General features: G+C 46.9%; 2 protein-coding genes across 4 annotated transcripts in view; one reads left to right on the top strand and one right to left on the bottom strand.

Annotated features, from left to right (window-relative positions):
- NAT10 (N-acetyltransferase 10) overlaps positions 1 to 25,147 on the top strand; it is a 44,057-nt gene extending 18,910 nt beyond the window's left edge. The window contains exons 26-28 of one of the 3 annotated variants that reach the window (XM_035892630.1): positions 1,921 to 2,004; positions 3,181 to 3,314; positions 24,952 to 25,147. In XM_035892630.1, the coding sequence (XP_035748523.1) occupies positions 1,921 to 2,004; positions 3,181 to 3,274 (178 nt within the window). In that variant the 3' untranslated portion in view covers positions 3,275 to 3,314; positions 24,952 to 25,147. Of the gene's footprint in view, positions 1 to 1,920; positions 2,005 to 3,180; positions 4,035 to 4,517; positions 4,854 to 24,951 lie in introns of those variants that run through there. The other 2 variants (XM_035892629.1, XM_009637054.2) reach the window with 2 other exon arrangements.
- Positions 11,938 to 26,398, bottom strand: part of ABTB2 (ankyrin repeat and BTB domain containing 2) — a 134,801-nt gene continuing 120,340 nt past the window's right edge. The window contains exons 8-17 of the mRNA XM_009637052.2: positions 22,898 to 22,991; positions 21,556 to 21,691; positions 19,445 to 19,671; positions 18,477 to 18,655; positions 17,346 to 17,451; positions 17,112 to 17,214; positions 16,341 to 16,431; positions 14,500 to 14,568; positions 13,546 to 13,659; positions 11,938 to 12,152 (exon numbers count right to left, since the gene is read on the bottom strand). Of these exons, the coding sequence (XP_009635347.1) occupies positions 11,955 to 12,152; positions 13,546 to 13,659; positions 14,500 to 14,568; positions 16,341 to 16,431; positions 17,112 to 17,214; positions 17,346 to 17,451; positions 18,477 to 18,655; positions 19,445 to 19,671; positions 21,556 to 21,691; positions 22,898 to 22,991 (1,317 nt within the window). The 3' untranslated portion in view covers positions 11,938 to 11,954. The remainder of the gene's footprint in view (positions 12,153 to 13,545; positions 13,660 to 14,499; positions 14,569 to 16,340; positions 16,432 to 17,111; positions 17,215 to 17,345; positions 17,452 to 18,476; positions 18,656 to 19,444; positions 19,672 to 21,555; positions 21,692 to 22,897; positions 22,992 to 26,398) is intronic.

Raw genomic sequence — 26,398 nt, 5'->3', positions numbered from 1 at the left:
AATGCCGGATCAATTCTCAGCTCTGTCATGCCTCTGGCATGAGCTTGAGCACATTCTTCCTTTTACATCTGTTCTCTTTTGTCACTTAAATGGTAAACTATTCATCGCAGTAGCTCTGACTATGTATCTATGCATAAGTCTAGATCCTGGCTGTGTACAGTATGTATATTATACCTATATAAGTTACATAGTTCTGTAATACGGACTAATAAAGCGAGTTGCCTGGCTGTGGACTGTTTCTAATTTTACAGTTTCCCATACTTCTAGAAATAGATATTAGCTGCCTCAAACCAGGATACCTGGGTCCCGGTGTCTGCTATCCAGCTTAGCTGTGTATGCAACTCAAGTGAAAATAGTACCTGGTTAATTTTAATATTCTCTTCTTTCACCAAAAAACCCCCATCAAAACCCCAAACCAACAGAAGAACAACGAATCAGAGCTTCTTTTACTAACTACCATGTGCATGGATGCCTTTTAACTGCTGTAGAGCTGGACAGTTTGTAGGATGCCAAGTTGCTGAACCAGCAGTTTACTTGAAGTGACAGCAGATGTCTCTTTTTCTGGACCAACAGGAGTTACACATGCTGCTTACTCCCTTCTTTCTCTCCTCCTCCCACTTTTTGTCTTACAAATCCTGTTTACTGACATCCCAGAAAAGTTGTCTGTTTTGGCTCTAGATTAATCTGTTAAATCTGAGAAAAGGAATACAAGCTTTGAACCTTTGGTTATCTTGTTTGAAGGAAGGACAAAAATGGATGTGAAGTGACTTGCAAGTCAGTCACATTAGGAAAACGGTATAACCAGAATTTTTTAAAGGTTTTAATTCCATGCTTTAGCATTGATAGTGTTACATACCCGTTCGTCATTTTGGACCATGTTCCCTTTTCTTTCCACCCAGAAATAGATTTCTCCTCCATGAGAGAGAGAGAGAAACCTATTTTGAACACTTTTCAATACAGGTTATAGAAAACTAATAGAAGAGACAGGGCTGTTCGATTTGAAAAGGCTTTCTCCGGCACTGTTCAGCCTTGTATCAACAAAGGCTAGTCTATTCTAAATCTCTCCGAACTTGAGATGGAGAGCAACCACTCAGTTTTGCTGCATGACTGCTTTGCCTGGTTAACTTTGTATGTAATTTCCAGGGTACTTGAACACCCAGACAAGGGGCACAGAATGTGAGCTTATTTGAATAGCAATTGTTGTCTTCATTTCTCTTTTCAAAAGAAAGCTGCAGGTCTTCAGTTTTTCCCAGATTGATGCAGAAAAACTGTACCATTCAAGCTTACTGCTGGTCTAAGAGCAGCTGCTAATTTAGCTAACTTTCCATTACAAGCTGTTGCTTTTTGTGTCCTCTTCTTTTACCACCACAACCATCCTTCTCTTCTTTTTTGGAGGGGAGAAAAAAGGAAAAAAGCCCTCAAGCTTTTATAAAGAAACCTATATAGTGAATATAGATCTGGCTGTGGTTGTAGCCTTAAAGCTGTAGCAATTGAAGAAATCTGGTGGGCAAAGCACACCACTGCTATGGAAAATATAACCTTTGTGGCCTTATTTTTTGCTTTCGTAACAGATGTACTCTACTCAGCACTCTGCTTTTCTGATGAGAGGCTTTCCTAGAACAGTTTTGTGATGTTTACAGTAGGGGCTCCTGAGAGAACTTCATTTGATACTGACCAGCTTTGGATGGGGACAGTTGTTGGTTGCTATTGACCTAGTTTGGACTGAGTCTGCTGACAAGAGTCGTGACAAGCTATTGTATCCCTTTGCCTGTGTGTATTTCCAAATACTGATTTGGTTGGGTGCTGACGCAGTGGCTTTGTTTATAGAGTAGTGTGTGCCTGACAATATAATCACCTTGTTTGTTTGTTTACTTTGTGCTAGCAATTTTACTTGGATTTTCCTTTACCTTTTTCACTTAGATACATTATCCGGGGTGATGACGAAGAATGGAATGAGGTGCTGAGCAAAGCAGGACAGAACGCTTCCGTCGTCAGTTTGAAAAGGTTAAGGAAGTTGAAATACTCCACAGAGGTCTCTCTGGTCTTTCCTGCTGGCTTTATTATAACGTTTTTCAAAAGAGTGAAGCTGAAAGAGTTAAACACAGATAAAATGAACTTCATGCCCATGATAGATTCTCAGTGTTCCAGGAGAAATCAGGGTGTGAGCACCTGAGAGCTCTACTGGGTGCTCAGTGGTTCCTCTAATGGCGAGGCTGCTGCTGTGACTTCCGTGTTGCTCTAGAGTATAGTCCTGTCTTCATGTGACTTAGTTGCTCGTTGTAACTTTTTTCTGTTGACACGGTTAAGTCTTGCTCCTGATCATGCGCAGAAGTCAGTACTATTTCTCCCTTGGGTCACTTTTAAAGCAAGAACTCATTCCACGTTAACTGTCCCATTTGCTTTGGGATCTAACACTGGGTGGGAGTCTATGATAGTCCCATTGGAGAAAATGCAAATTCAGGGAAGAAGAATTCTTTCAAATGTGACCTTCAGCCTGCAAAATATTGAGTCTGTGTTTCTCCAGTTCATTCCTTTTCATCCATCTTCTTTCTCCTACCTTGCCCAGCATGGAGTCTTTCCTCATCTTTTCCTTGGGATTTATAGCTGAGACTAGCCTGCTTGCTTATTTCCCCTTCCTGGGTGCCTGACAGCTGAAGTAATTATGTGATGTCTATTCCACCCTTTGTATATTCATGGGGGTTTTTTGTGAATGCTGGAAGCTGTGAGTTTCCAGAAGCCTTACAGGAATTGAGAGAGTCTTGTCAGCGCTTATTGGAGCTCTGTCACGCTTGTTCTACTCAGAATATAGAGCAGGAACAAAATTGTATACTTAAAACTGTCATTGATAGTATTTTTTCTAGGTACTCTAAATTCCAGATGCCCTATATGAATTGCCTTTAGGACACATAACTTAAAGTCTTGAAAAGCAATGACAAGAGCTAAAAATCAAAATCTTACAGGATTCAAATTGGGTTAAAGAATTTGAAGACGCTAGAAAATCTAGGTCATACTCTTGTTCGTGCTTTCTCTAGCACCAGTTTAAATGACCCAAGAAATTGGAAGTATTTTCTCCCAACCACATTTCTCTGCAGACTCTTGCCCCCCTTCTACGACAAGAATTTCCCAGCTGGATGGGAAACTAGTATATTTTTAACAGCTTTTATTTTTCTTGTTTCCCAGTGAGAAGAAGAGAAAATTAGAAACAGCAAGAGGACCCAAGCAACAGAAGACATTTAAGAAGACTAAAGATATAAAGCGGAAGTGGAAGAAATGATTTTAAAGCCAATCGGTGAACTTGAATTAACAAGTGACGGGTCTGTACTTCAGAAGTACTATTCTCCTTTAAATCAAAAGACTTTCTTTTGAGGGGTGAGAGCTGGAGGGAAGGAAAAGCCTTAGAGGCATTTTTAAAGCGTTTGTATTAAAAGAAGTACAGTGACACTGCCAGGAGGCAGCCTGTGAAGATTTTTTTATGAAGTGTGACTGCAGAGCTTGAGCGAGGCACTGTGCAACCCACTGGGACATTATGGGGGTGCTTTAGCAGCCACAGAGTTTCCGTTCAAAGAGGGCAGATCAATCTGTAAACTTCCCCGCATCTTAATGGTTGGCATCTTTATTAAAACAAAGAGTTTGGACAACAAAGGATAGAAATGTGTTGGGCTTTGGTATGTGACTCTACCTTTTGGCATTGCAGCACATCTTGATATGTGCAGCTACTGGTTCAGTGGTACTGCTGCTCCTCTGTAGCTTGAGGGAGTTTTCGGTGTGAACGACAGCTGACTTTTTATTTGGGGCTGGCTATTCAGTGAGCGCTACCCATGTTGTCAGTTCATAGCCATGATTTGGTCTGTGCTCACAGGAGTTCAGGGCATACAATGAGCACTTTTGGAAGGTAGTCTATGGTCCCCACTTACTGTACTCCTCAAGCAGCTGTAATAAAAGCTGCTCTTTTGTATTCACACTCGCTTACAAGGTCTCAGCATTCCCATAGCTCAGTCATTTACATTTCCTAGTTCTCAAGCAGGGTAGCATGATTAACAAGTGCCGGGAAAAGCTGCTTTGGCTGTTCTGTCTCCCTGCTATCTGCTGGCCTACAGCCGCTGCTTGGCTTTATTGGAAAATTTTGTGTTAAGGCTGCCAGGAAATCAGCACTCGCACTGACACCTGGTCCTGGTCACCTCTTTCAGCTGGGGGGCCAGCTGAGCAGGCCACTGAACTCCCCAGCTCTGGCATTAAATGTCCCAGTCTGGAGCTGGGACTTTTCTGTGACTGCGGTACTCCAGGTCTGGTGCCTGTCAGGCTCCAGAGGCTTCGAAACCAGGGCAGACCTTTGACACAAAATGTCCCTGTCCCAAACCTGTGTGCCCTGGTTCATTGTCCTGACATTCCAGCTTCACACCCTGGAGGTTTAGAACAGAGAGACTTACCTACAGCTGATACACAGCTGCATTATATTTACTTGTCTATCTCACAGCTCCTTTTTCCAGCAAATTATTGAAGAAACAGTTTCTTCCTAGGTAAGAACAGTATTTCTTCTCTAGAAGGCTGTTTTATGAAGCATCTGTATTAAGCATGGGCCTTGCACAGCATGTGGCAAGCACACATCCCCCTCGTTGCTGGGGGCAGCTGAGCCCTGAGAAGGGAGGTCTGCAGCTGCAGCCCTTAAAGGCTTGATGAGAGCCCGTTATCAACCAGCTGCACGAGGGAGCAGCACCCGCGGGGATGAGGTGGAGGCTGGCTGCCCTGCACCAGCTCTAAGGAAGTTGTGAAAGGAGCAGACATGGAAGGCAAGAAGCATGAGGCTCTTCACAGTGGCCCAGGAAGAAAAAGGTGAGTGTGAGTTCTCTCTGGTTTTGCTGTTGTTATTGTTAAAAATAGGGTTGGCCCTGCTGGGAGAGGGGTGAAGAGCTACAGCCCCTTGTGCACAGGGCCTGCTGGCTGGATGCTGTTTGTGCCTGACTTGGTCCTGAGAGACAAAGAACCAAGTTGTAGCGCAGGGGGTGTTAAAGCAGGCTGGGGCAGGAGGGGCTGCAGCTAGTGCTGAGTGCTGGAGCCCTTTCGGGGGATGCTTTCCAGCCAGGTGAGGAGAGGAGAGCAGTTCTGACAAACAGGAGCGGCATGGCCAGGCCTGGAGGCTGTTCTGTAGCCCAGTGCCTCTGCAGCATCAAAACCACGTTTCCCAAGGATGCCTGTAGGACTGTGCTATTCCGGTGCCTCGCTGAGCTCAATTCAGAAACCTCTTGACTTGGTCACGTTTGTCTGAGCAATGGTTCTTGTAGTAAAACAGCGGGCTTTATGGATTGTCCTGGGATGGTTGTATCCTTTAGCTATTTGAGGAAGGGATGACAAAGGTGTGCTGGGAGCAGTGGTCAGGTAAGGAACCGGCATCAAGTGGTTTCTGACTGAGTATCATTGGCTTGCCCGCTCCACGTGCTCTGCTTGGTGAGATTCAGCTGTGGCTTAACAGGCTGCAAGTCAAAGCTTTAAGTGCTCTTAGAGTCCCTTTAAAGCGTGTTGAAACTTGGCACTACTAAAGCAGCAGTAATTATTTCAGATTCTCTAACCTATGCTGACTGCTGGATTTGTTCACCCAGGTGGTAGTGTTTTACTTGCTCTGGGTCTTATTGTCTCATAGGTGACAGTATCAGGACGCTTTTTTTTAATCAAATGTTACTTCGTGTGCTAAGAAATGCTGATTGAACTTCCTTAAAATGTCAAAGTGGTGCAAATCACAATGTATGTCTCCGGAGGGCTGTTAAACTCGAGTTCTACTAATAGTTTGAAAGCTAAGGTTTAAGAGGAGTTTTATTACAGAACAACCATGTGCCCCCCTATTAGGGATCAGAAATTGGTTTGTGTTCTTTAATGGCTAAGCTGAGGATCAGATGGCCAAGAAGTTCAAAGAAAGTTCATCTTTATATGAAAAATATGTCAAAGCTTCTGTTTATTTGTAAGGCCGTGCTAAGTAGCTATGAAACAGCGTATGAATTTGACTGGCCTCTGCCTCTGCTGGGACTGTGCCAGCACAGCCTGGGGGACCCCCATCTGCTCGTGGCTGTGATGAAGCTGTTGTGGTGTGAGCCTTGAGTCAGATGGAGGTTTCTGGTTGTTTTGGGGAAATGCGCTGTCGTGCTAGTAGGCAGCAGTCGTAAAAGCTTTTGACGCCTGGCTGATTGGCACTGTCTTGGGGAAGGTACGCTGGGAGCGTTCATGAGGACGGGCTAGGTAGGAGCTGATCTCTGAAAATATCTAAAGTCCAGCAAGAGTTCCTGTTAACAGTTTGTAAATCAAGGTGGAAGATAGCAGGCAAAATTTAATACGGATTCCTCAAGCAGACAGAATTTTGCTGTTCAGCTGACATCTTTCTAGAGCCGCCGCCCCTGCCCTCTGCAGGCTGTAGCCACTTTTGCTCTGCTGTCTGTGAACTGGGTGTCCTGTACTTGCTGCAAAAGGCTGGGAGGATTTGAGCTGCGTGGGTGCCCTTCCCTTGCTGAGTGGGAGTTGTATTTGAGGAGAATTGTGCTATTTCTACAGAAAACGTGTGTATTCAGTCAAACTGGGTTTTTTTTTTAATTTTTTCCCTGTACATTTTATGATTCCTGGCAGCTTTTTGGATTCTTCTCCCTGTCCTGTTGCTCTTTGAACAGTAAAGTGGAAAAAAGCCCTCAGATACTAAAATAAGCGAGAGACGTGGATTTTTATTTTTTTAACAAGTCTAGTCAAACCACATTTTCCTCTGCCTGTGCTTTCCATCAGTCAAGCTGGGTTAGAATTCCAGCTGGAGTAAGGGCTAGCTGAACGCAACCCAACAGCAAAGCAAGGATGCGTGTAGCCAGGAGCGTGCTCAAAATGCTGTGCGACGCAGGAGCTGGGAAGAGGGCGAGTTCTGTGTCCTTGAATTGTTGGGTTGGGTTGGTTGGTTTCAAGCCTGCGTTACCCTTTGACCAGAGCAGGTTCCTGGTCTTTCTGCGCCCGGATCCCCTGCAGGTGGGGCTCTGCATGCTTGAAGGAGCCTGGTGTATTGCTAATTGCGGCGCAGGCATTTAACTGCGAGCGAAGCCAGCTCAGCTGCCCGTGCCCCTCCTTTCCTCGTCAGGGGGACAGGGCCTTCTGCACAACCCTGTAACCACGTGCATTAGCGTCTCAGGCCCTGTTTTAAACCTACAAGGTCGGCTTATGGCCTTTTTTCAGCGCTCCCGGGATGGCTGATGTGTCGTGTTGCTGCAGGTTCGCTCTCTCCTCCTCTCCTGTGCCCGAGTGAGCTTGTTTGCCCGCGGTGCGGGAGTGCTGTGGCTAACGGGAGGGAAATGGGAAAGCCACCCCGCGTAGCTGAGCAGCGCTCTGCAGGTGGTGGGTAGATGTGACCTAGTTGTCAGTGAAATCATCCCGCTTGCTTGGAGAGCCGTGAGCTATTTTGACAGCTGGAGCGAGCTGACCTCCGCGAGGTATCTGGGAGGAAGTAGAAGCGGTGAAGCCGAGGACCTTCCCTGCTGCTGTGAGCTGGCTGCGCTTTCGGGAGGGCTCTTGCCCCCCGTGGCTGTGTGAGGGTGAAGCGAGCTGTCTGGAAAGGAGAGGCTGGTGTGTTGGATAGGGGCAATGTGTGGAAGGGGCAGGGGGGAGTATGGCTTTTCCATTTGGCTGTCGTGATATTGCCTTGGGGGTGGGTTCTTTGTGTCCACAGCTGGATTTTTGTTTGACTCTGTCACTGCCCCTTCCCTGTGTAGTTGCTGAATGACGAGCCCGTCTCTCGGTAAGGGCCTGTGCACCTCGTGGCACGCGTTTCTGCTTTCTGTTAGCAGGTGTGTGAAGGCTGAGGACGGAGAGAGGTGGTGAGGGGCACAGGTAGCCTTCTCCTGCCTGAGCTAAACGTGGAGACCAGAGCATCGGGTGAAATCCTGTGCTCGGTCTAGCAAGCCGAGCGTGTGTTTGAAGCTGTGAGCTTTGCCTGCCCGGTGTGCGAGGGCTGTACTCCAGCCCAGAGGTTGTGAACTGGCCTGCTGGTTTTTTAGTTAGCGATGGTAAGCAAATGGACAGCCCTGAACTGCCTGCAGCTCTGGGGCCACGGGTGCTGCTAGCAAGGCCTTTTTTCCCTGTTGTGCTGTGATTTTTCATCACATAACAGAAACCTTTTTTTGTTTTTGTTTTTTTTTTTTTTTTCCTCCACCTCTCTTTTTCTTGAGCAAATAGTGCCGAATGCGATGCTGCAATACGCTGTTTTCTTTGCTGTGGATTAAGGTATCCCTTATATTCAAACCTGCCCTTTGGGGAGCAAATTGAGCTTTTGCATCCTCTGCCACAGGCCGTGGTGACAGCAGCTCGTTGCCCCGTTCCTCAAGGGAGTTCCCTCCCCCCGCCCCCTTTCCCTCTTGCGGCTCCGGGGCCGTCTCGTCGGGGCAGGGGCAGGAAGCAATGTCTGGTGGCTTGGGCAGCATTTGGCGAGGGCAAAGGGCCAGTCTGTAGCAGTGCTCCATCAGCCAGCGCCTGCCTGCTGTGCACAGGCTTACTGTAAAGCAGAAAGGTTTTATTTTAGTCTGGAAATCAGCACGCGTGTTTGGGCAGATGTGCGAGCTCTGTCTCCGCTCCATGAAATGATATAATTATGGCCAGCAAAGTTTTGTGCTTCCCCAAATCTGGGCAAACTCTGCTATGTCACTTTCTAGGGCTCCAAGGGCAGCGCTGTATAAAATTAGAGAGGTGGTACGCAACTAATTTTGGAAGGCATTTCTATTTAATCTGCATTTTAAAGCGCTCCAAAGGGAATCTTGGGTGTTTGTGTTCCATGATTCTTGAGCACAAGTCGGTGTTTGTACTGGTGGGTTTCCAAGTGTGCGGGTGTGAGAGAGCACCCCCCGCGCATCGTTCCCAGCAGGCTTCTCGGGGATGGTGTAAATCAAATGCTAAGAAATGCTTGTGACGGTAACTCGTTATCCAACTGGACTGCAAACGTTGCTGCAGCAGAGGGATGTGCTGCACGCGTCCCTCTGTTGAGATGTGTGTGGGGAGAAATTAAAGGAAAGAGACAATTACGAAGAGGTTTAGCAGCCAAGCACAGGTCCTGGCTGTATTAATGGTTTCCTCTGAAACAAAATGTGCTTTGCATCCTAAGAGACTCCTTGAGTCCTGGGGAGGTGGCACCAGGTTCAGAGTTACAGCTCAGCCACTATCCCCCAACTCAGTCTGCAAGATTTATGGGGTAAACCTGGGGGGAGGGAAGGTATTTCTGGGTCAAGATGTTGCTCTGACAGCAGAATTAAACCTGTGTGCTTCTTATCTCACGGATAAAGAAATGCCCTTGCTTCCTATACTGTTGCATGCCTGACTGCGTGGGTTCTTGGATGCTCTTTGCTCTGATATGCATCTGGCTACTGCCGCGGCGAGGCACCGGGCACGCTGCACCAGCCAGGCCCAGTTCAGCCTTTTGGGTTCCCAGGTGACGCGGGAAGGAAGCGGTGCCTGCTTTTGCACATTTTATTTGTTAGCATTTGGGAGGGAGGGAATCGGGTGTTGAACTTCTGAGGACTGCTTGGATACCTGCAGGTTCGTAGTTGCGTTAACCCTCACTGGCTCTTCTGCTGCAGGGAAGAATCCCAGAATTAGGGTTTTTCTGACACACTCTACTGCCTGCTGCTTTTTCATGGAAAGCAGGTAAATGTACTTCAGCTGGGGAAAATGCATGTTCAACTTAACTTACTGCTTCAAAAACCCCTTTGTGCCCGGGAAGGGGAAACAAATGCTTCATTATCCCTTGTTTTAAAGCGTAACGTTAGGTATAGCTACCAAACCAAATGCAAGATGCTAAAACAGCAACTGCCTTTCCCACAGACATGTCTTTAAGTCTGGTTTTTCATGTTAGAAGAGCAGAATAAAGAACAGCAGCTGTGTATTTTAAAATTACGTTGTTAATAAAATCCTGGTACATTTACATAAATGACAACATTAATGTACAATTAACAAAGCATTATAATATTACAGCAACGTACGAGGACCTACATATTTGTACAGACAGCTGGAGCCGCTACTTGAAAATACTTTCCAAGAATAAAGCTTTTTGTGGTATTTTTCAGGCAGACCAGTGACAATTTTGAAACCCCTGTATGGCTCTCTGAGAATAAATAGGGCTTTTGAAGCTGGTGATCATCAAAAGTGAGGTGGACCTAAAGCACAAATTGGAGTGTGCCCTGGCCAACTTGTCTGTCAGCTTACTGAGCCTTAATCGTTCTTGTCCTTGCCTGCAATTTGCCTCCGATGTCAATCCTTTAAGAATGAGGCGGTGTCGGGCTTTGATGGATTTTGTTGGGAGATGCCATAGTTCGTTCGCCTTCCCTTCATCTACCTAAACCATGTTGTGCTTTGGAGCTTGGGCCCAGCTGAGCCTCCTCCTTCCAGTGTGTTTAGTTACAGTATTAATTGTTGAATTTCTGTGAAGTAGTAGCTCTCCACTGAAACCTCGACTTCCTCTTCTCCTTCACCCACCTCTAACGAATGAAAGCATCTTAGCAAATATTGTGGTGGGTGCTAACAAAGACCAGTGGGGAGCTCTCTGAAGGTCTTTCCTTAAAGCTATTGGTAAGAGCAAGGTCTGTGCTTTTATACAACTAACTGCCTTCCTACGGTGGGGATTACTGAAAACAAAAAAAACCACACACAAAAACATTGCTTCAGACTCAAAACTGTAGCTTGAACTGTCTCCCCCTAGTTCTCTGCAGTCAGCTAGAAGGAGCCCTTTGGGACCAGGAACATCTGTCTGCTGCGGACAAAGGAGAAAATGTGAATCTTGGGCACTGGAGTTGAGGCATCTTGTTGAAGTGCTGCCGCCTAAATGTTAGACTGCAGCCTACCTCGAGGAACCAGCCGGGTGTGCGCTGTGCCCGGTCCCTGCTGAGGTAGCATCAGTCCCTGGGTGAGGCTGTGGAAGCGGAGACTGGAGCTCGGAGCTTCTAATCCCAACCAGCTCCAGAGAGAGCATAAACCATCGAGCTGTATGTTCCTCAGGCTCTTAGGGAGGCTTTTATTGCTATTTATGCTACCGGGCAGGTTTTCAGCGTAGTGCTGGCTCCTACTACACCTGAGTCTTTCAGAAAGCAGCTTTTGTGGTGTTGGGTCCCACAGATAATGTTCAGAAACGGGTTTTTAAGGTGAAGGTGATGGGGACTATCAAACCTTGACAGTGAAAAGGTAGACAGTCGTTTTGCTTCCTTCCTCAAAATGGATCCAGATTAACAACTAGCACAGTGAAACCGGATTAAAAAAAAATACAGAAACCCAATTCTCCCCTCCCTGCCCCAGCTCGGTTCTTCATATTAGGTTTAAAGAATGAGTAATTTCAGAATTAGTATTAGCTTCTACTCTGCTTTGAACACCTACAACATCTCTCTCTCTCTCTCTCAAGGTGCAAACAGTTTGGGGGAAAAACTTACGTCAGAGTCTCTTGACAGGTATAGACTGGTGTTTATTACTGTGGTGAAGTAGTTTGTGTACACCGGCCTTTCTGTTCAGACAGGTGACTCGCTGAATGGGCAGTGGTCCATAGGATTAGAAAACTCCTTCTATGCAGCCTTTTTACAGGTAAAACATCTACGCGCATGAATGAGGTGGCCAGTGTGGTGTGGACACACGGCTTAAGACTACACGTGAGGTGTTGGGGCTGGGTAAATTGCCTCACTTCTCTACGGCCCTGCCTTGTGCTTGTTTGAATGGCAGTGTTGGTCTTCGGTTCAGGTTCTTTGCTCGCATCCTCTCTTCTTGTTTGTGCTGTGACAGTGTTCCGGGGACAGCAGTAGCACAGAGAAGCCAGCTGCCCCTCCGTCGGAGGCACAGCACCCTTGCCTGGGGGGTATCTCTTGTAGGGGACTTTCAGCAAGATCCAGAAGGCAAACAGGGAAGCTGCAGCTTTGCCTGACGACACGTCCCCGTGCAGTTTGAAGCGGTGCTCCTGCCGCTGCCTCGCTCCTGCTTCACACCCTGGAGGTGACGTACACAGAGTGCAGGCGGCCGGCCAGGGCTGTCTGCAAGTCCCGCAGCGGGTCCAGGCCTTGCACTTTGCTGTTCCTGCTGTAGATCAGCTGTTTGAACGAGTCCTGTTCTAGCAGAGAGCTCATGTGTTTGAGGAAGAAGCCTTCACAGAAAGAGGCTAGTTCAGGTGCGTTGTGGATCTGCAGAAGAGAGGAAGGTCAGTTAGCCCTTTCTGTATGTCACAGGCCTGAAGGACATGCCTGAGCGTCTCATTTCTAATGCTTTTCCCTTTAATGTTTTCCAAGACAGACAAAAGGACGGTGATAACGGTGGAAGAGCACTGGAGGGGAGGACCAGCAATGACTGATAATGTCTCTCAGAGCTTTTTGCAGGCACAGGTGTGAGCAGGGAGGCATTCAAGCTTTTTTTTGTTTGTTTTAATTCCTCCCCCTGATGGCCTGCTGTTGGCAGAGCCACTGGCCTGCACTCCTCCCTCCCTCCTTTTTCAAGGAGGGGAGCAGCTGGCCGACGAAGTGGCCAAGATACCTGTTTAGCCAGGCAGGCGGGGAGCTCGTGTGCCGCAGCATAAAGCATCGCGCTGCCAGATGGCGTGCACAGCTCGTGGCAGTAAGAATATGGCACATAGGATGCAAACCTAACTCCTAGAAAACGGAGCTGACCGTAGGCAAATAGGGATGTGACGCGTCTAAAACCCGTGGGGTGGATTTCTGGCTGTGAGCTGGTTCCCTTTGCTTCAGAACCAGGGTGGGGAAGCTCAGCAATAGGAGAACAATGAAACTCAAATTCATTATTAAGCAGCACTGCGTGTGCGCACCCCCTGTGCAAATAGCAATTTAAGGAAAAGCACTAAAGGCCAGTGGGGGATGCTCCCCTCCCCTCTCTACCACTGCATATTGCTAAACTTTAGGTCCTGAAAGAAACCCGCCTGAGTTCCGTAGGGAAAAAAAAGGCCCAGTGTGAGAGTCGGGAATTGGGACACTACACACAAAGTAAACGAGCGCATCGTTATCAGCCCTTCGTGCAGTCTTTCTGCTTGTCTCTAAGGCATCTGACCCCACAAACTTCCAGGAGTGGCCAAGGGTTTCTCCGTGATTTAATTGATAACATGGATTATTTGTTGCAGAGGTGAATATCTGTGTCGCACAACAGAGTGTATGTGCTAGTTCTGGAGCTGTAAGGAATGTGTTTTGGCAGTAGGAGTGCTAGGAAAGGGTTTGCTTCTTGGCTGCTCTACTATGATCGATTGCCCCTGCTGCTCTGAGGACTGGAATCTCTCAGGCTTTGCTGGATGATGTTGCTCTGTCGGCCTGCTCCGACACCTCTCCCCTGCTCTGTAGGGATCTTGCATCAATTTCATACACGATTGCTTTAGACAAGAAAACCTACCAGGGCCGCGGAGGGCTTTACAGACTGGAACTTGAGTACACCCGACTTGTGGCTGCGGTTGGGGTAGAGTTACGAGCCTGGCAGGTGCCCGCTCGGTGCCTGTTGTATGTGGTTACCGAAACGAGACTGCGGAACGCGCGCACGCTGTTTCATTGTGATTCTTAAATAAGGCGGTTTGGCACGTACCTTTGCATATTTATAGATGTTAACGGAGTTGTCCATGCTGATCGTCTGGGCGCAGAGGATTTCACAGTGTCTCTGGAGGCCGTCCAGTTGAAACAGGCTGGCAGCCGACAACAGCTATCGGCACAAGAGAGAAGCTATTTGAGATCAGGAGCCCTGAAAGGCTTTTAGGGAAGGGAAAGGGACAGAACTGATGATTTCCCCTCTGAGCGATCTCCGACTCCCTGTTTTAACAGCCGAGTCCTCACGAAAGAGCAGAGGGGCCGTGCGATGCCTAGCTAACACGACAGGCAGATCACCCCTCTTAGCAAAGGCTTGCTCCTCTTGCAGAAGTGCATTTGTGCTGCCTTCTGCCACCAGGATGTACGGGCTTGAGGGCTCAAAGCCCCCTTTCCTCTCCTCAGAAAAACAGCTGTGTGTAGTCTTTAGCTGCAAGCTTTAATTTCGCCAGACTAGTTGTGACTGAGCAGCATTTTTGGGACTATCTGTAAGGGGGGGGAGGGCGCTCAGTGCAGTCTTTGCAATACCATCAGCTGCTCTGCGGAAGTTCAGCTTGGCATCTGTCATTTCTCTACAATCTCCAGCCCCGTTGCGTTCGACCCGCTGTGGGCGCCGGAGCTGCTCCATCAGCTGCACCTTTTCTGTGCCCCACCGAAAGCGCAGCGCACCCGCTTCCTGCTCCCGGCACACCCAGGATGTGGTCTGAAGGAGGCTTCCACCCAACGCTGGGTACCAAAAGCACTGCAGTGATTTCCCTCCCCCAGCATCTCATAGAGATAATAATCCATAACTGCGAGTTCTTACTTCCAAGCAACAGTGTTTTGAAACTTTAAGCTCATTTCAAAGTGTTAAGTAGACTCCTGGATTGGAAGCCTGCTGTTAGCTCCTGGATTTTGCCTTCCAAGCTCTGTTTATGCCCCAGTGCACTTGGCAAGGCTTAGAAGAAAACACTCTCACCTCCAAGATATCAGTGGTGGGAATTTCCATAGATTCTGTTCCTCCATAGTATAAATACTGCATCAGCATCTGAAACGGGAAGAAGGCCAGGCATGAAGCTGTTATCGCTGGAGTCACAAGGGGCTGTGAACGGCTGCGCTCCCCTTCCTGAGCAGACGGGAATCGCGCGGTGCGCTGGCTCTCACCTCCACTCCTGCCTCTTTTTCCTTGTGTTGCCAATCTGCTGCTTTCTAATACTCTTTTCTTCCTCGGGCTCTGAAAAGGGCCCTATTGAGGATTTTAGGCTGGGGGGGTAAGCGTGTCTCTGAGCAACACGAGTGTCCTTGTAAAACGGTTCCTTGGATCCGGTTTTGTAAAGCCTTGCCGGCTGGTCACAGCCAGGGCTGCCAGCTCGCTGGAGCACTGGAACTGCTGCGCCGTGGGCGAGTGTCTGTCTCGGGGACCTCCCAGCCGCTTGCCTCCCTGCTGGGCTTATAATCAGCTTCCAGCCCCCCATCAGGGCCAGAGGAAAAGGCCTAATTGTTTGCAGGGAGAGCAAGAGGCAGCTTCTGCTCTTTGATGTCTTGTGTGCACCCCCCGGCTAAACCAGTGCTGCCTTATTTAGGGAATGAGGAGATTTGGGGTTAGGAAGAGAAGTCAGCCCAGTGTCCTGGGTGCTGTGTCAGCAGGTGTGGGGGCTGCATGCTCTGCCTAGCATTTCTAAAGGTAATGGTAATGAAACTAAGCTGCTCCTTTTAAAATTGCCTTATTTGTGTAATGGAATTGCAGGGGAGCAAAGCTGCTTTCCAGCAGGGCCCCGAGCAGGACATGGATCTCTGGTGGCTCAGCACCGTAACTGAGGGTGCTGTAGATGCCATCATCTCCCTAACTCGTCTGATTTTATTTACCATCAAATTGTTTAATTCCGTTAAGTATTTCACTGTTTTGATTCTTTTTGATTTGTTGCTCTCTCCAGTGAAGCAAAAGTTTATCTTTAGAAACCTTTTGATGTAAAAATGTTGTGAAGGAGGCTCATTTCAATGCTCTTTTTCTGTCATGGCCTGAGTTGCAAAATTTTGATGTCATCTATCCGCCACAAGACTTGTACAGTCCCTCTCAGGTATAACAAAGATGTTCTTACAGTCAACTTCGTTACCCCTAGGGGCAGTGACAGTGCTGCTGACCAACAGCTTTGCTTGTTTGATTATAAAAAAAGGAAAAGCCACAACCCTGCAGTGAAACAGTTATACAACCCATTCTGCACTTCAGATTTCCCTGTTCCATAGCTTTCTTCCAACTTTGAAATGCAGATTTGGAAAGCTGGAATAACTTAACTGTCCCATTTCACTGACTTGTTTTCTTCCTTGGGTGTCTGCTCAGTAACTACTTTCTCTCCATCATGAGTGAACCTCCCTTGGGTCCAGGAAATACAGAAATGTCATAAAAGCGAAGTGCAATTTCTCAATTTCGAGCCTTTCTTGAAAGGGACGCCATCTGATCTGAATTAATCTGAAGCCTGGCAGTCCACCTGCTGTAAATAAGTTTACTTTTTACTTAGCACAGGATGAAAACAGTGCCTTAAAAGTACAAAACTACCTTCAGTAGAAGACTTGTTTCTCCTGCTTTATGGGGGAGTTGGCTGCCTAGTAAGAAAGTAAGAATATAGGCTGGAGGTTTTTGTTCTAAGGTTGGTCCTGCCTGAGAAGTTTTGACAAAGATCAGAATGCTCCTGAAATACAGGTGTGTTGAACTGAACTCTGTCTCTACTTGTGCATTACCCCTGGTATTAAGCCTTGGCCCTCTTCGCTTCCAAGTATGGGAGAAGACAAAAAGAGTGAAGATGGGTAGAGTAAGTTACGTACCTTGAAAATATTGTATTTCATATCACTGATTTCAACAGTCTTGCTGCCGTGGCTGTCATGTTCTGTTTTATTGGTCATTAGCGTCTTAAACCTGAGAATGGATTTAACGGATTTCTGGATTAGTGCTTTGCATACTCATTGCCTATTGACAAACAGCCTGAGCAAGGGGAAAATAAAGATCCCTTCTTGTTCACAAGTTGAAAACTGAAACATTTCCTTCAATGCAATGACAATCAGTTTAGAACTTCAGGGACAACTGAACCTGGAAATGGCTCGTGTCTGATCCCATCCCACGCTGTAGCTGCAAAACGCCGTTACTGTGCCAGCAACAGAGAAAGAAACTAACAACTGCACCTGTGCCAGGTCGGGGGGAGATTTCCAGGGCATCTGGAGCAAGCGTAGCTCTAGCTAGCAAACTCGGAGAGGGGGAATGGGAAGGTAGTGAGTGGCTGGATACGTACGCTCCAGCTCCTGCACGGGGTTTTAGGGATAATTACTGGTTAGTTTATGTCAATACAGCTTTGGGAATCTCTTAACATGCACTAGGAGCGGCTAGAAAAAAAACTCATCTCTACTCTCCTACTACTCTTTAACACTGACAAAAAATATGTGGCTTGGTATTATTATGAATACGGTCTGTAGTCTGTTACGGTCTGTAGTCGTATCGTTAGGGGCTGCCTTACTGCAGTGGGTGACTGAGAGCCAGTCACACAAACGAGAGACTTGGGGGCCAAACCTTCCTTTAACACTCTGCTGTAGAAAGCAACTCACCTGTTAGATGCAGTAACCAGCAGGACTTTGTGTGCATAAAATAGCTTTCCTTCTACTAAGAACGTTACATCAGACATTTCTTTGTTGTTTAGAAAGTGAGGATCTGTGAGGGTAAGGGAAAAAAAAAAGAGGTGAATATTTTTTGAATTTTTGAATATTGACTATTTCGGGAAATTGAATATTTAAAAAAAAAAAAAAATCACAAGAACGTCACTGTTTAGGTGAGCATCTTACCCAGCCGAGCTGGCAGCGTCTTTCGGATTTCAGGAATGCTGGGTATGGGACTGCTGCCGTAGCAGTGGGTGAAGATGGATGCGAGCTGCTGATTGATAGCATCGTTCTGTAAGGAGGATGGAACAGGTATCATCAGTCGGCACTTTGTATTGGGTGGGTTTCAAACACGTGGTAACAGTTCACTTGAGGCTTACAGCAACTGCACTCTACAAGAATAACCCCCAAGGAGAGGGACAAGCGCCTGATCCGTGCAAGGATGCTGACAGAATTCTCTCAGCAACGTTTACGGGCCAACCTCTGCCAAGGGAAAAAGAGCCCATCAGCAAAAGCTCATCCTTCCACTTGCTGTGTAACAGGTAAGCCCACAAGTGTGTTCTCAGCAAGATTTGATTCACGGTATGGGTTCGTTGTCTAGATCCAAGTTCGGGTTCCTAGTTTGCGACTGGTTTTAGTTAGCCAGTTGTAACTCTTGCTTTTAATTTACAGGACAGTTACAATGCATGTTGTAGTGACCAATTGTGGAGGTATCAAGAGCTGTATGTACTCCTCAGCTTCCCCTGTCTGTGCGTTTCAAATGCATCCCCTCTGCAGTCAGAAGGGGGGCGCCCCCCTCCTAACGGGCAACAGCCGCTTGGGAGAGAACACGGCAGAGGTTGGGTGAACTTATCTGCAAAATGGGACAGCTGAACTATATACCGTGGATCAAATCCGTTCTAGGCCTGCCTTGAAAAACAAGGAAAACACAGTTACAGGCAACCTTTAAATAAAAGAAAAAACTAGAAGGAAAATGTCACTGAACAAAAGTGTTGTTCAGAAAACTCCTAGAAGATGCTATTGGGAGAAGCTGAATGGCCCAGCACCGTACCGGTAACTCTTCCTCTTACATTCACGTGATTTCAAAAGCCAGTTGCCAAACGGGACTTTAACAGAATCACTTCCGTTGAAATTAATGTCTTTACTGCGAGGCTTGCTTTTGTGGGCTGCGTATGAATTTAGATAAATGCTATTTTCATACCATAACTCATTAGGGACTTTGCACAGGCATTCACTTCGCTTCTTGTTGTGCACTACCTTGTACCACAGCAAAAACCAAACACTTGATTTTGATAGTGTTATAAAACTAATAATTACTTTGCTGGTTTTGAGGATATCAAACATGAGCTGCAACCCTTCATTAACCAGTTCTTCATTATAGTCCTCTTCCTTAATGGTGACGAATTCCCGCAGGAGGGTCTGTACCACCGAGTAACGAGACTGGTAGAAGGTTGTCTGCAGTGACTCGATCCAGACGTGGAGCTTCCATGGGACTCCTGTAGCCACAGCAAAAGGGACAGTGGAAGATGATGATTTGCTAAAGTGCCTGTGAGTCAATCGTTCCGCTGCTATCACTAACACCTAGTGGCACTGAAGTAGATCTTTACATGCACCCCAACGCAGATACGTGTTTGCCTTGATATTAAAGATGACTGAACTGGGTCACTGACAGATTAAATGACTTATCTACAACAGCAAAGGATTGGTACCAGGACCAGAAGTTGGAACTTCCTGCTAATTGTTAAGGACCAGAGACTCCCTGTTGTGTATTAAGCTTCTCGATTAGTTGGAACTACAAAATAAATTTGAACTGAACCTGTAAGAGTAGCTAAGCCTACGCAAACAGGGTGCGAGGTCTTTTCTCCTGGTTACCTCTAACAGCCTAGACACACAAGCTTCAAAGCTTTTCTTTCCTGCCTTTAGATCAAATCTGCTCTTTCACCCTGAATCACTTCATCTCTGATGTTGACTTTGTTTTTAAGACCAGCCTCTTTAACACTGAATATTAGGCGTCAGAGTATCTGACGAAGAGATGTGCCCCTTGCTTTTGATACTTGGGAACAGAGGATCCAGCCAAAAGTAAGGGACATCCTAGATCAGTGGGATTTTGGAAAAAATTGTGAGGAGCCTTACACGCTTTTTTTATTAAGTTAGACAGCTACTTCCCACAGGCTTGGGATAGCTTTGCAGCTGAGGTTACAGATTCTTCTCCAAGTGAAAGGGGCAGAGGGAAAAGCTTTTCACGCCTTAAAAATAAAGTGCTTAAAATAAAGAAAACACCTTACCGAGTGCCCTGAGCTCCATGGTGATGTCCACATAGCCATGCTCGGCACTGTAATACATGGCCTCCTGCAGAGCCTTCATTCTTGTTTTACACAGCCTGACTTGCCCCTCGCTGGAGCTGCCCTGGCTGGATGTGTCACTCTCCACTCCCTCAGCTAAAATCTCCTCCAGCGAGAGGACGTCTCCCTTCAGTTGCTGGGGCTGGGTCAGGAGCTTGCGCAGAACATTCCTGAGGAGGAAGAAGAGAGATCGCCTACTAAGAAATGAAGCGTCATCAATCCCGACAGGACTATGGTGATTGGGGCTTAGTGGTCTGGCTTAGCAAATAATGATTTCCTTCCAGAAGATAGACAGAGGCAGACACGGAGCAGCATTTAAACCCCTCATCCTTCCCTATCCCACATGCTAGAAATTGATGTCCTGGTAGCAAAGGCAAAAGAATGGAATATGCTCCATACCGTAGTGGTACCAGGGCAGATTTCAGAGCGTTAGGGCAAAGTGGGTTTTATTGCAGTCAGTACTTGGGCACAGAAGCACGCTGCCTCCTGCCAGCCCTGAGCGCGGTAACATCTTAAGCTCTGAAGTGAGATTTACCAGGGAGTGTCTGTTGGAACCCTCGCTGTTTCCCCAAACGACCACCTTCAAGCGCTGGTACATTGTTTTAGTCAGACTCGCTTCTTGTATCAGTAAATAGAAACCATAAAAACCCGATAGTTCTGCATCACTAATCCAGGGAGAATTTTTTTGGTTTGGAATTTCACGCAGCAGTTGCAAGAAAGAGGCTTTCTTGTTTGTGTCCAGCCACTTCAGAAAGCTTGCACCACTGGTGTCCTGCAGACAGCTGGAGCCATCTGCAGCAGACTTTCCCCCTCCCAGCGAGTCCACCCGCACGCTCAGCTGTGACACTGCACTGCCACTAGCTGGTGCTCTCTTTGCACCCACGCTACTCAGTATGACTAAAAAAATTAATTTTTGTGCTTTAGGATCACCCTGCCCTATCCGATTGGAGAACAAGCCTTAAGTTTCACAGTTTGCCTGGTTAGATGTTGCAGGAGATTGTGGGAGGGGAAGAGAATTGGGAACAGAACAGTGTTTGTGTAGTTTTACGCTATAAATAACTGCATTAGGCTGTTCCGGCTTCGCGGAGTTTGGGCCTCATTTGAGCTCGGGCTGTTTTCCCTGGTGTACCCAGATATGCGACGTACCTGGAGGCACAGTTTTGGCACCACTGCAGAGCACAGCCGTGTCCATGCAAGGTGGCTACTATTTAGTGTGCTACTGTAAGGGCCAGCTGTACGACCCTCTGGCTATCTCTCAGCCCATCTACATGGGCGGTTTCAGGGCTGCTCTAATTGGCTCGTTATGCTAACATTTTTTTATGGGAACAGAAGCTTTTTCTGGATGAGTTTGTACATAATGACTTGTTTCTAAACAACCACCCTGAAAACTGGGTTGGAAAGCCCAGGCTGGCTTCTCAGCATTATGACGACTGATCTCTTAGTCGGCCATCTAAAAACCTGAGATGCAGTCAATCCAATTCTGCTGCGGATTATTTTTGCAACCTTAATGCCATTAGATTCTGCCTCAGAACATGAACCACAATCTCATAACCTACCCATAGGTAGAATTTAGTCTGCTCATGTATGGCTTAGAACCAGGTCCTCCTCACTCTTAGTGCTGCAGAGCTAGACCAGCAAGAGAGGGAATAAGAAAAAGCAAAGATCTTTCTGTTGCGTTTTGTGCTTTTGACTAAAATGTAATCCCTTTCTTTTATCAGAGTTATAGTTGCTGAATAACGAAAGCCTCGCATCATTTCTTCTTAAAGGGAGGTAACAGAGAGCAATTACCACGTGAATCTTTCAGTTCTTCAGAACTCAGAATCTGTCAGTTCCCAAAAATGCTCAAAAGGCACTACCTACGTCAGAACAGGAGTAGTCTGGGAAATGGTGCTGCACCAAAAAATGGCTGCTGTCAGGAGAGACTTAACACCATCTTCTGAACTGCACACCCGGGGATTTGGGTGTAAGGCATGTAATATAAACTCGCACAGCAATACGTACAGTGACAGCCTTAGGCAAAAAAACCCCAGTTCTGAACCAGAATGGAGCTTTACCTGTGTCCGTGTGCAGCTGAGTGACTGAAGCAATTCATATCTTCATGCAGCGATGAAGACATACCGTTGACTTCCAGCATGCTCAGGAGTGGGTCAGCACCCCTACTCAGCAGTAAGCTGACCAACTCGTAGTTCCCTAGGAAAAAATGGACAGAAACAAAATGATGATTCCATGTCTGTTACCTCTTTGAAAGCATGTGACATAGGACGGGTAACAGACAGACTGTACCAGCAACTTTTATGCTGCCAGCTAAGGCTTTCTGAGCACCCTGCAAGCAGGCATTAGGCTTCCTAACATCTCGGAGAGAGAAATTCAGTCACAAAGCACTTAAATTACCTAATAACGCACAACTAGCTAGAGGCAGAACAAAGAGAGAATTAAACCGGTCTGGTCCTTTCAGTAGACACCAGCAGAGATGTATGCAACCAGTTTTAACTAGAATCAGTCCTGGCTGTTCAGTTGGTGGATGAGGTTAACAGAGAAGGCCAGGCAGGAGCTGCTGGATGCTGTGTGTGCTGACCACAGCTGCCTAAAACCACCCTGCAGACAAGTACATCGGTGCAGTCCACGTTCAGCCAGGCCTTTCCACCATTTTCATTAGATACAGTCGTGAGTGGTGGCAAGAAGAGACCCAGCGGGGGGGGGGGGGGGATTTTTTTTTTTTTTTTTTATCCTTTCAGTAAAGATCGGTGCAGAGCAAGCCAGAGACTCGTCTTCATAAACACACAAAAATGAAGCAGAAAGAAATGAAGGAAAAAAAGCAAAACCAGAGGTGACAAGTGTTAAAAAACAACAGGTACTTGTAGGCCAGCTACTTTTTGGTTCCCTGAATGCTAAGCTCTTCTCATGACAGGTAGAAGAAATGCAGAATTTTACTTGTATTTAATAAATTAATAAAACAAATTTCTTTACACAGCAGTTATTTTTCCCCAGGCTGAATTTAAACTTGTTAATTTTTGCATCTGGAATATTTAGACACAAGACATGCCTAGACTAGCCAGTAGCTGGTTTATGTTTCTTGACAGTGCCCTGTGCAAAGGAGTTGTTTCAGTCAGCTTTGCTATGGAGGCCGCTGGCAGGAGGTGAGTGTTGGGATTTGTTGTATTAGTGCCCATCAAGCTCTTGCCACGTGACGATGGCTGTTAGCCGCCGCCAGCCCAGCCGGGGTTCCCATAAGTGTTTTAGAAATGAAAAAAATGCTGACTTCTTCGCAGCCAGCTCACTGTGCTACTCATTTGGTACCTTTACTGCGCCTTAGAATGCGGCGCAGCACGTGTGAATTGGTTGTGGTTATTCTGTGGTGGCAAGAGACGGGGCGTGCTGAGGCTGCGCTGAGCTTACCTGCCGCTGAAGCCAGCTGAAGCGGAGTCTCCGCGTAGTTGTCTTCGCTGTTAACAGCAGAGCCCTCAACGTGGGCACCGGCATCCAGGAGCAGCTGCAACAGAGAGGTGAAAAACAAGGAGTTGAGAAAAGAGCAATTCAGAAAGGCAGAAGGGAAGAGGCGGTGCGTTAGGAAGGAAAAGCAGTAGACTCATAGCGAAGAGTGCATGCACACAAAGGGACCATCTCACAGGCTAAAGCAAAATACCTTATTACAAGGCAAATTTCTCTTGCGTTTCCTCACTCAGCCTAGGGCTAAATTCTCCACATGAATGTTAATTTAGAGTTTTCTTATTTTCTTTTGCCGCACTGTGCTTTCAATAGTGAGTTTGTGCTGGAAAGGTGCTCGGCTGGCAGGTTGGAGAACATCATCTACTTTTTTTTTTTTTTTTAAAAATCTCCTTTATGAGCATGGTTTTGCAATTGTAATTTTCCAACTCCAAAGAGCTCTGCAATCAGAGCTTCTCTTCAGCACAGGAAGTCCATCTTACTTAGTTTCATGCTGTGCTCAGGAAACTGGGTTCCTCCGGGGAATTAGCCCTGGAGGCCAAACATACCTCTTGGTCTCTCCAGGCCGGTGGAGCCTGCGCAGCTGCGGTGATTTGCCACACACAGAACCTGCTTTCATTGACCCCACCGAGCTGCTCACAAGGGAAATACCCCCCTCCCAGATGAAGGGGAGAAGGTTACGAGGTTATGGGGACCCCTCATGGCCGGGTAGGGTGAGAAGCCAGCGTCTGGGCACCCAGAGCACCCGCTTGCAGGTGCCAGCTGGTGGGTGCTGCCCTTCTCCCGCGGCAGGGAGGGCGAGCCCTGCCCCTGTGTCCATCACCAGCCCTTGGATAGGCGTCCAGCCGGCTGCATCATGTCACATTGTCACAATTTAACAGTTTCAGCCATCCCTAATTCCTTGGCCTTGGCACAAACAGCATCTACATTCACATTTTCATAACATAAATTTTTGCAGAGCACAACTGCTGGTTCATTGGCTGGTTTGTTTCTCTCTTGAGATCCCAGCTATTCCAGGCAAGTATTGCATAGTAGACCTTAACTGAAAAGGCAATTTTTTACACCAATTTCAGCAAAAGCTGACATCTACCCTTTTAATAATAATTACAAAATGAAAAAAAAAAATTATGCACACTTTAAAGTTTTAACTAAAATGAAAGAAACAAACGTCGTGGGTAATGCAGTCCAACAGGAGCTGTGATATGCTTGGCTACATCTCCTGGGAGAATCACACTCTTATCTCACATGGAAATTAAGGCTGTCCAGCCTTTGTAATACCAAAGGCTGCCCTGGCAATTTGCCAGGTGGGATCTAATCTTTGTAATTAATTACAAATGTACACAAACAAAAAATGAGTGTGGGCAGCCTCCATTTGCTTACCTATCATTCCCCCCCCCCCCCCCCCCCCCTTTAAGCAGAAGGTAAATTAAATTCACCAGCAACTGACTTATCTGCTGACTGTCTGCAGTTTTGAATTCCTCTTGAAGTTCAGGTGGGATTTCCAGGATTCCACCTCATTCCGCTGCCCCCTACTTTAATCCCACAGAAAAAGGAGCAGGGAGGATGCGAAAGGCTCAATTCCCACGACAGCTTGAGCCTTGTTCATGCAATTCTCAGGGATTATAAAGGAAGTTACAGATGATTTGCTGCCATTAGAGCAGAAATCAGCATACGCTTAATTTTTGCACATGTAAATAAATGTCAGAAACCATCCTGATCAAGCTGTCTGCCTTTAACCACTCCATATGAAGCACTAGTTTATCTAATACCAAAGAAATGGTTGTGCAGCATTGTTCTGGAAGTGGTAAGCCTTGGACCAATACTGAAACAAACAAACAAAAAAAACAAAACAAAAAACAAACCACCAAAGAAAAATAAGGAAACATACTGTGCTTTGTTAGCAAGGCCTTGCTAGGAATTGCGTCATCAATTCACGCGTCCACAAGAAAAGCATCGGTTGCGTTCTCATTTTCAAACCAGGCAATTTTTCCACTGTTTTTTTTCAGAAGGCTCCCACCAGACAGCACACGGAGCCCGTGACGGACCCATGCTCAGGAAGCCTGACAGGAGGGTGCTGCCCAGCACCCGGCTCACAGCACTGCACTGCAGTCCCTCCGCGTCTCCAGTAAAGATTCCCAACAGGGGGATTTCCTCTGCTTACCTGAACAACAGAGATGTGCCCGTGTAACACAGCAAAGGTAAGAGCAGTCCAGTGCCGGCTGTCGGGATGGACTGAAGGGTACCGGGGAGAGGTACTGGGAACCTGGGAGAAAGCAACCAGGTAGTTATTAACCACTGCAGCCTCTGTCTGCCATAATCTTCAGACTCGTACATAACTGGCTTTTTTCTGTGTAAGTGACAACCCCAGGGAACAGTAACTTTCGCCATTTAGAGAACACTGCCAGCGCTAGTCCAGTCCCCTGGGCCTTTTTAATGGGCTTATTGGTTTCTCTTAGTGGCAGCTCTTTCAGGAGGGAGGCCCCCTCACCCCCACCGTGCCTATTAGACTTGCCAATGCCAATCATAATTGGAGCCACTGAGTGCTCCAAGAGGTTTTGAAGGTTTTCTTCCCCCTCCCAAATCCCTGAAGCAATGATTTCTGAAAGAAGTGGCTTGCTCAGAAGCTTCCAGAGATGAAGCCTGCAGTTGCTAGGAGAGATTTCATAACTGCTCATGTTAGTTTACGGATGAATAATTATGGGGAGAGGGTCCTCTGTTACTCACTGGTATATCTAAATTTGCTCCAGCATCTATAAGCATTTGGACCATGGCTTCATCTCCAGCAGCACAGGCGTACATTAGTGGGGTCATACCCTTCAGGAAGAAAAAAGAAAAGTTATCTTGCTGTACCTATCAACAGCAAAACTGTCACCAACAGAGCGAGTTTGAATCTTAACGCGCAGAAGAGCGTGCACGCGCATGCATGGGGACAGCATACGTGGGCCCCCCGCGGCCCCCGCTTGCGGGTCCCGGCTGGTGGGTGCTGCCCTTCTCCCGCGGCAGGGAGGGCGAGCCCTGCCCCTGTGTCCATCACCAGCCCTTGGATAGGCGTCCAGCCGGCTGCATCATGTCACATTGTCACAATTTAACAGTTTCAGCCATCCCTAATTCCTTGGCCTTGGCACAAACAGCATCTACATTCACATTTTCATAACATAAATTTTTGCAGAGCACAACTGCTGGTTCATTGGCTGGTTTGTTTCTCTCTTGAGATCCCAGCTATTCCAGGCAAGTATTGCATAGTAGACCTTAACTGAAAAGGCAATTTTTTACACCAATTTCAGCAAAAGCTGACATCTACCCTTTTAATAATAATTACAAAATGAAAAAAAAAAATTATGCACACTTTAAAGTTTTAACTAAAATGAAAGAAACAAACGTCGTGGGTAATGCAGTCCAACAGGAGCTGTGATATGCTTGGCTAAATCTCCTGGGAGAATCACACTCTTATCT

This window comes from Egretta garzetta, unplaced genomic scaffold (genome assembly GCF_000687185.1).
Source record: "Egretta garzetta isolate BGI_Z169 unplaced genomic scaffold, ASM68718v1 scaffold454, whole genome shotgun sequence".
Taxonomy (NCBI): Eukaryota; Metazoa; Chordata; class Aves; order Pelecaniformes; family Ardeidae; genus Egretta; species Egretta garzetta.
Note: the sequence above shows the minus strand (reverse complement) of the source record. Positions and strands in the feature narration are given on the sequence as shown.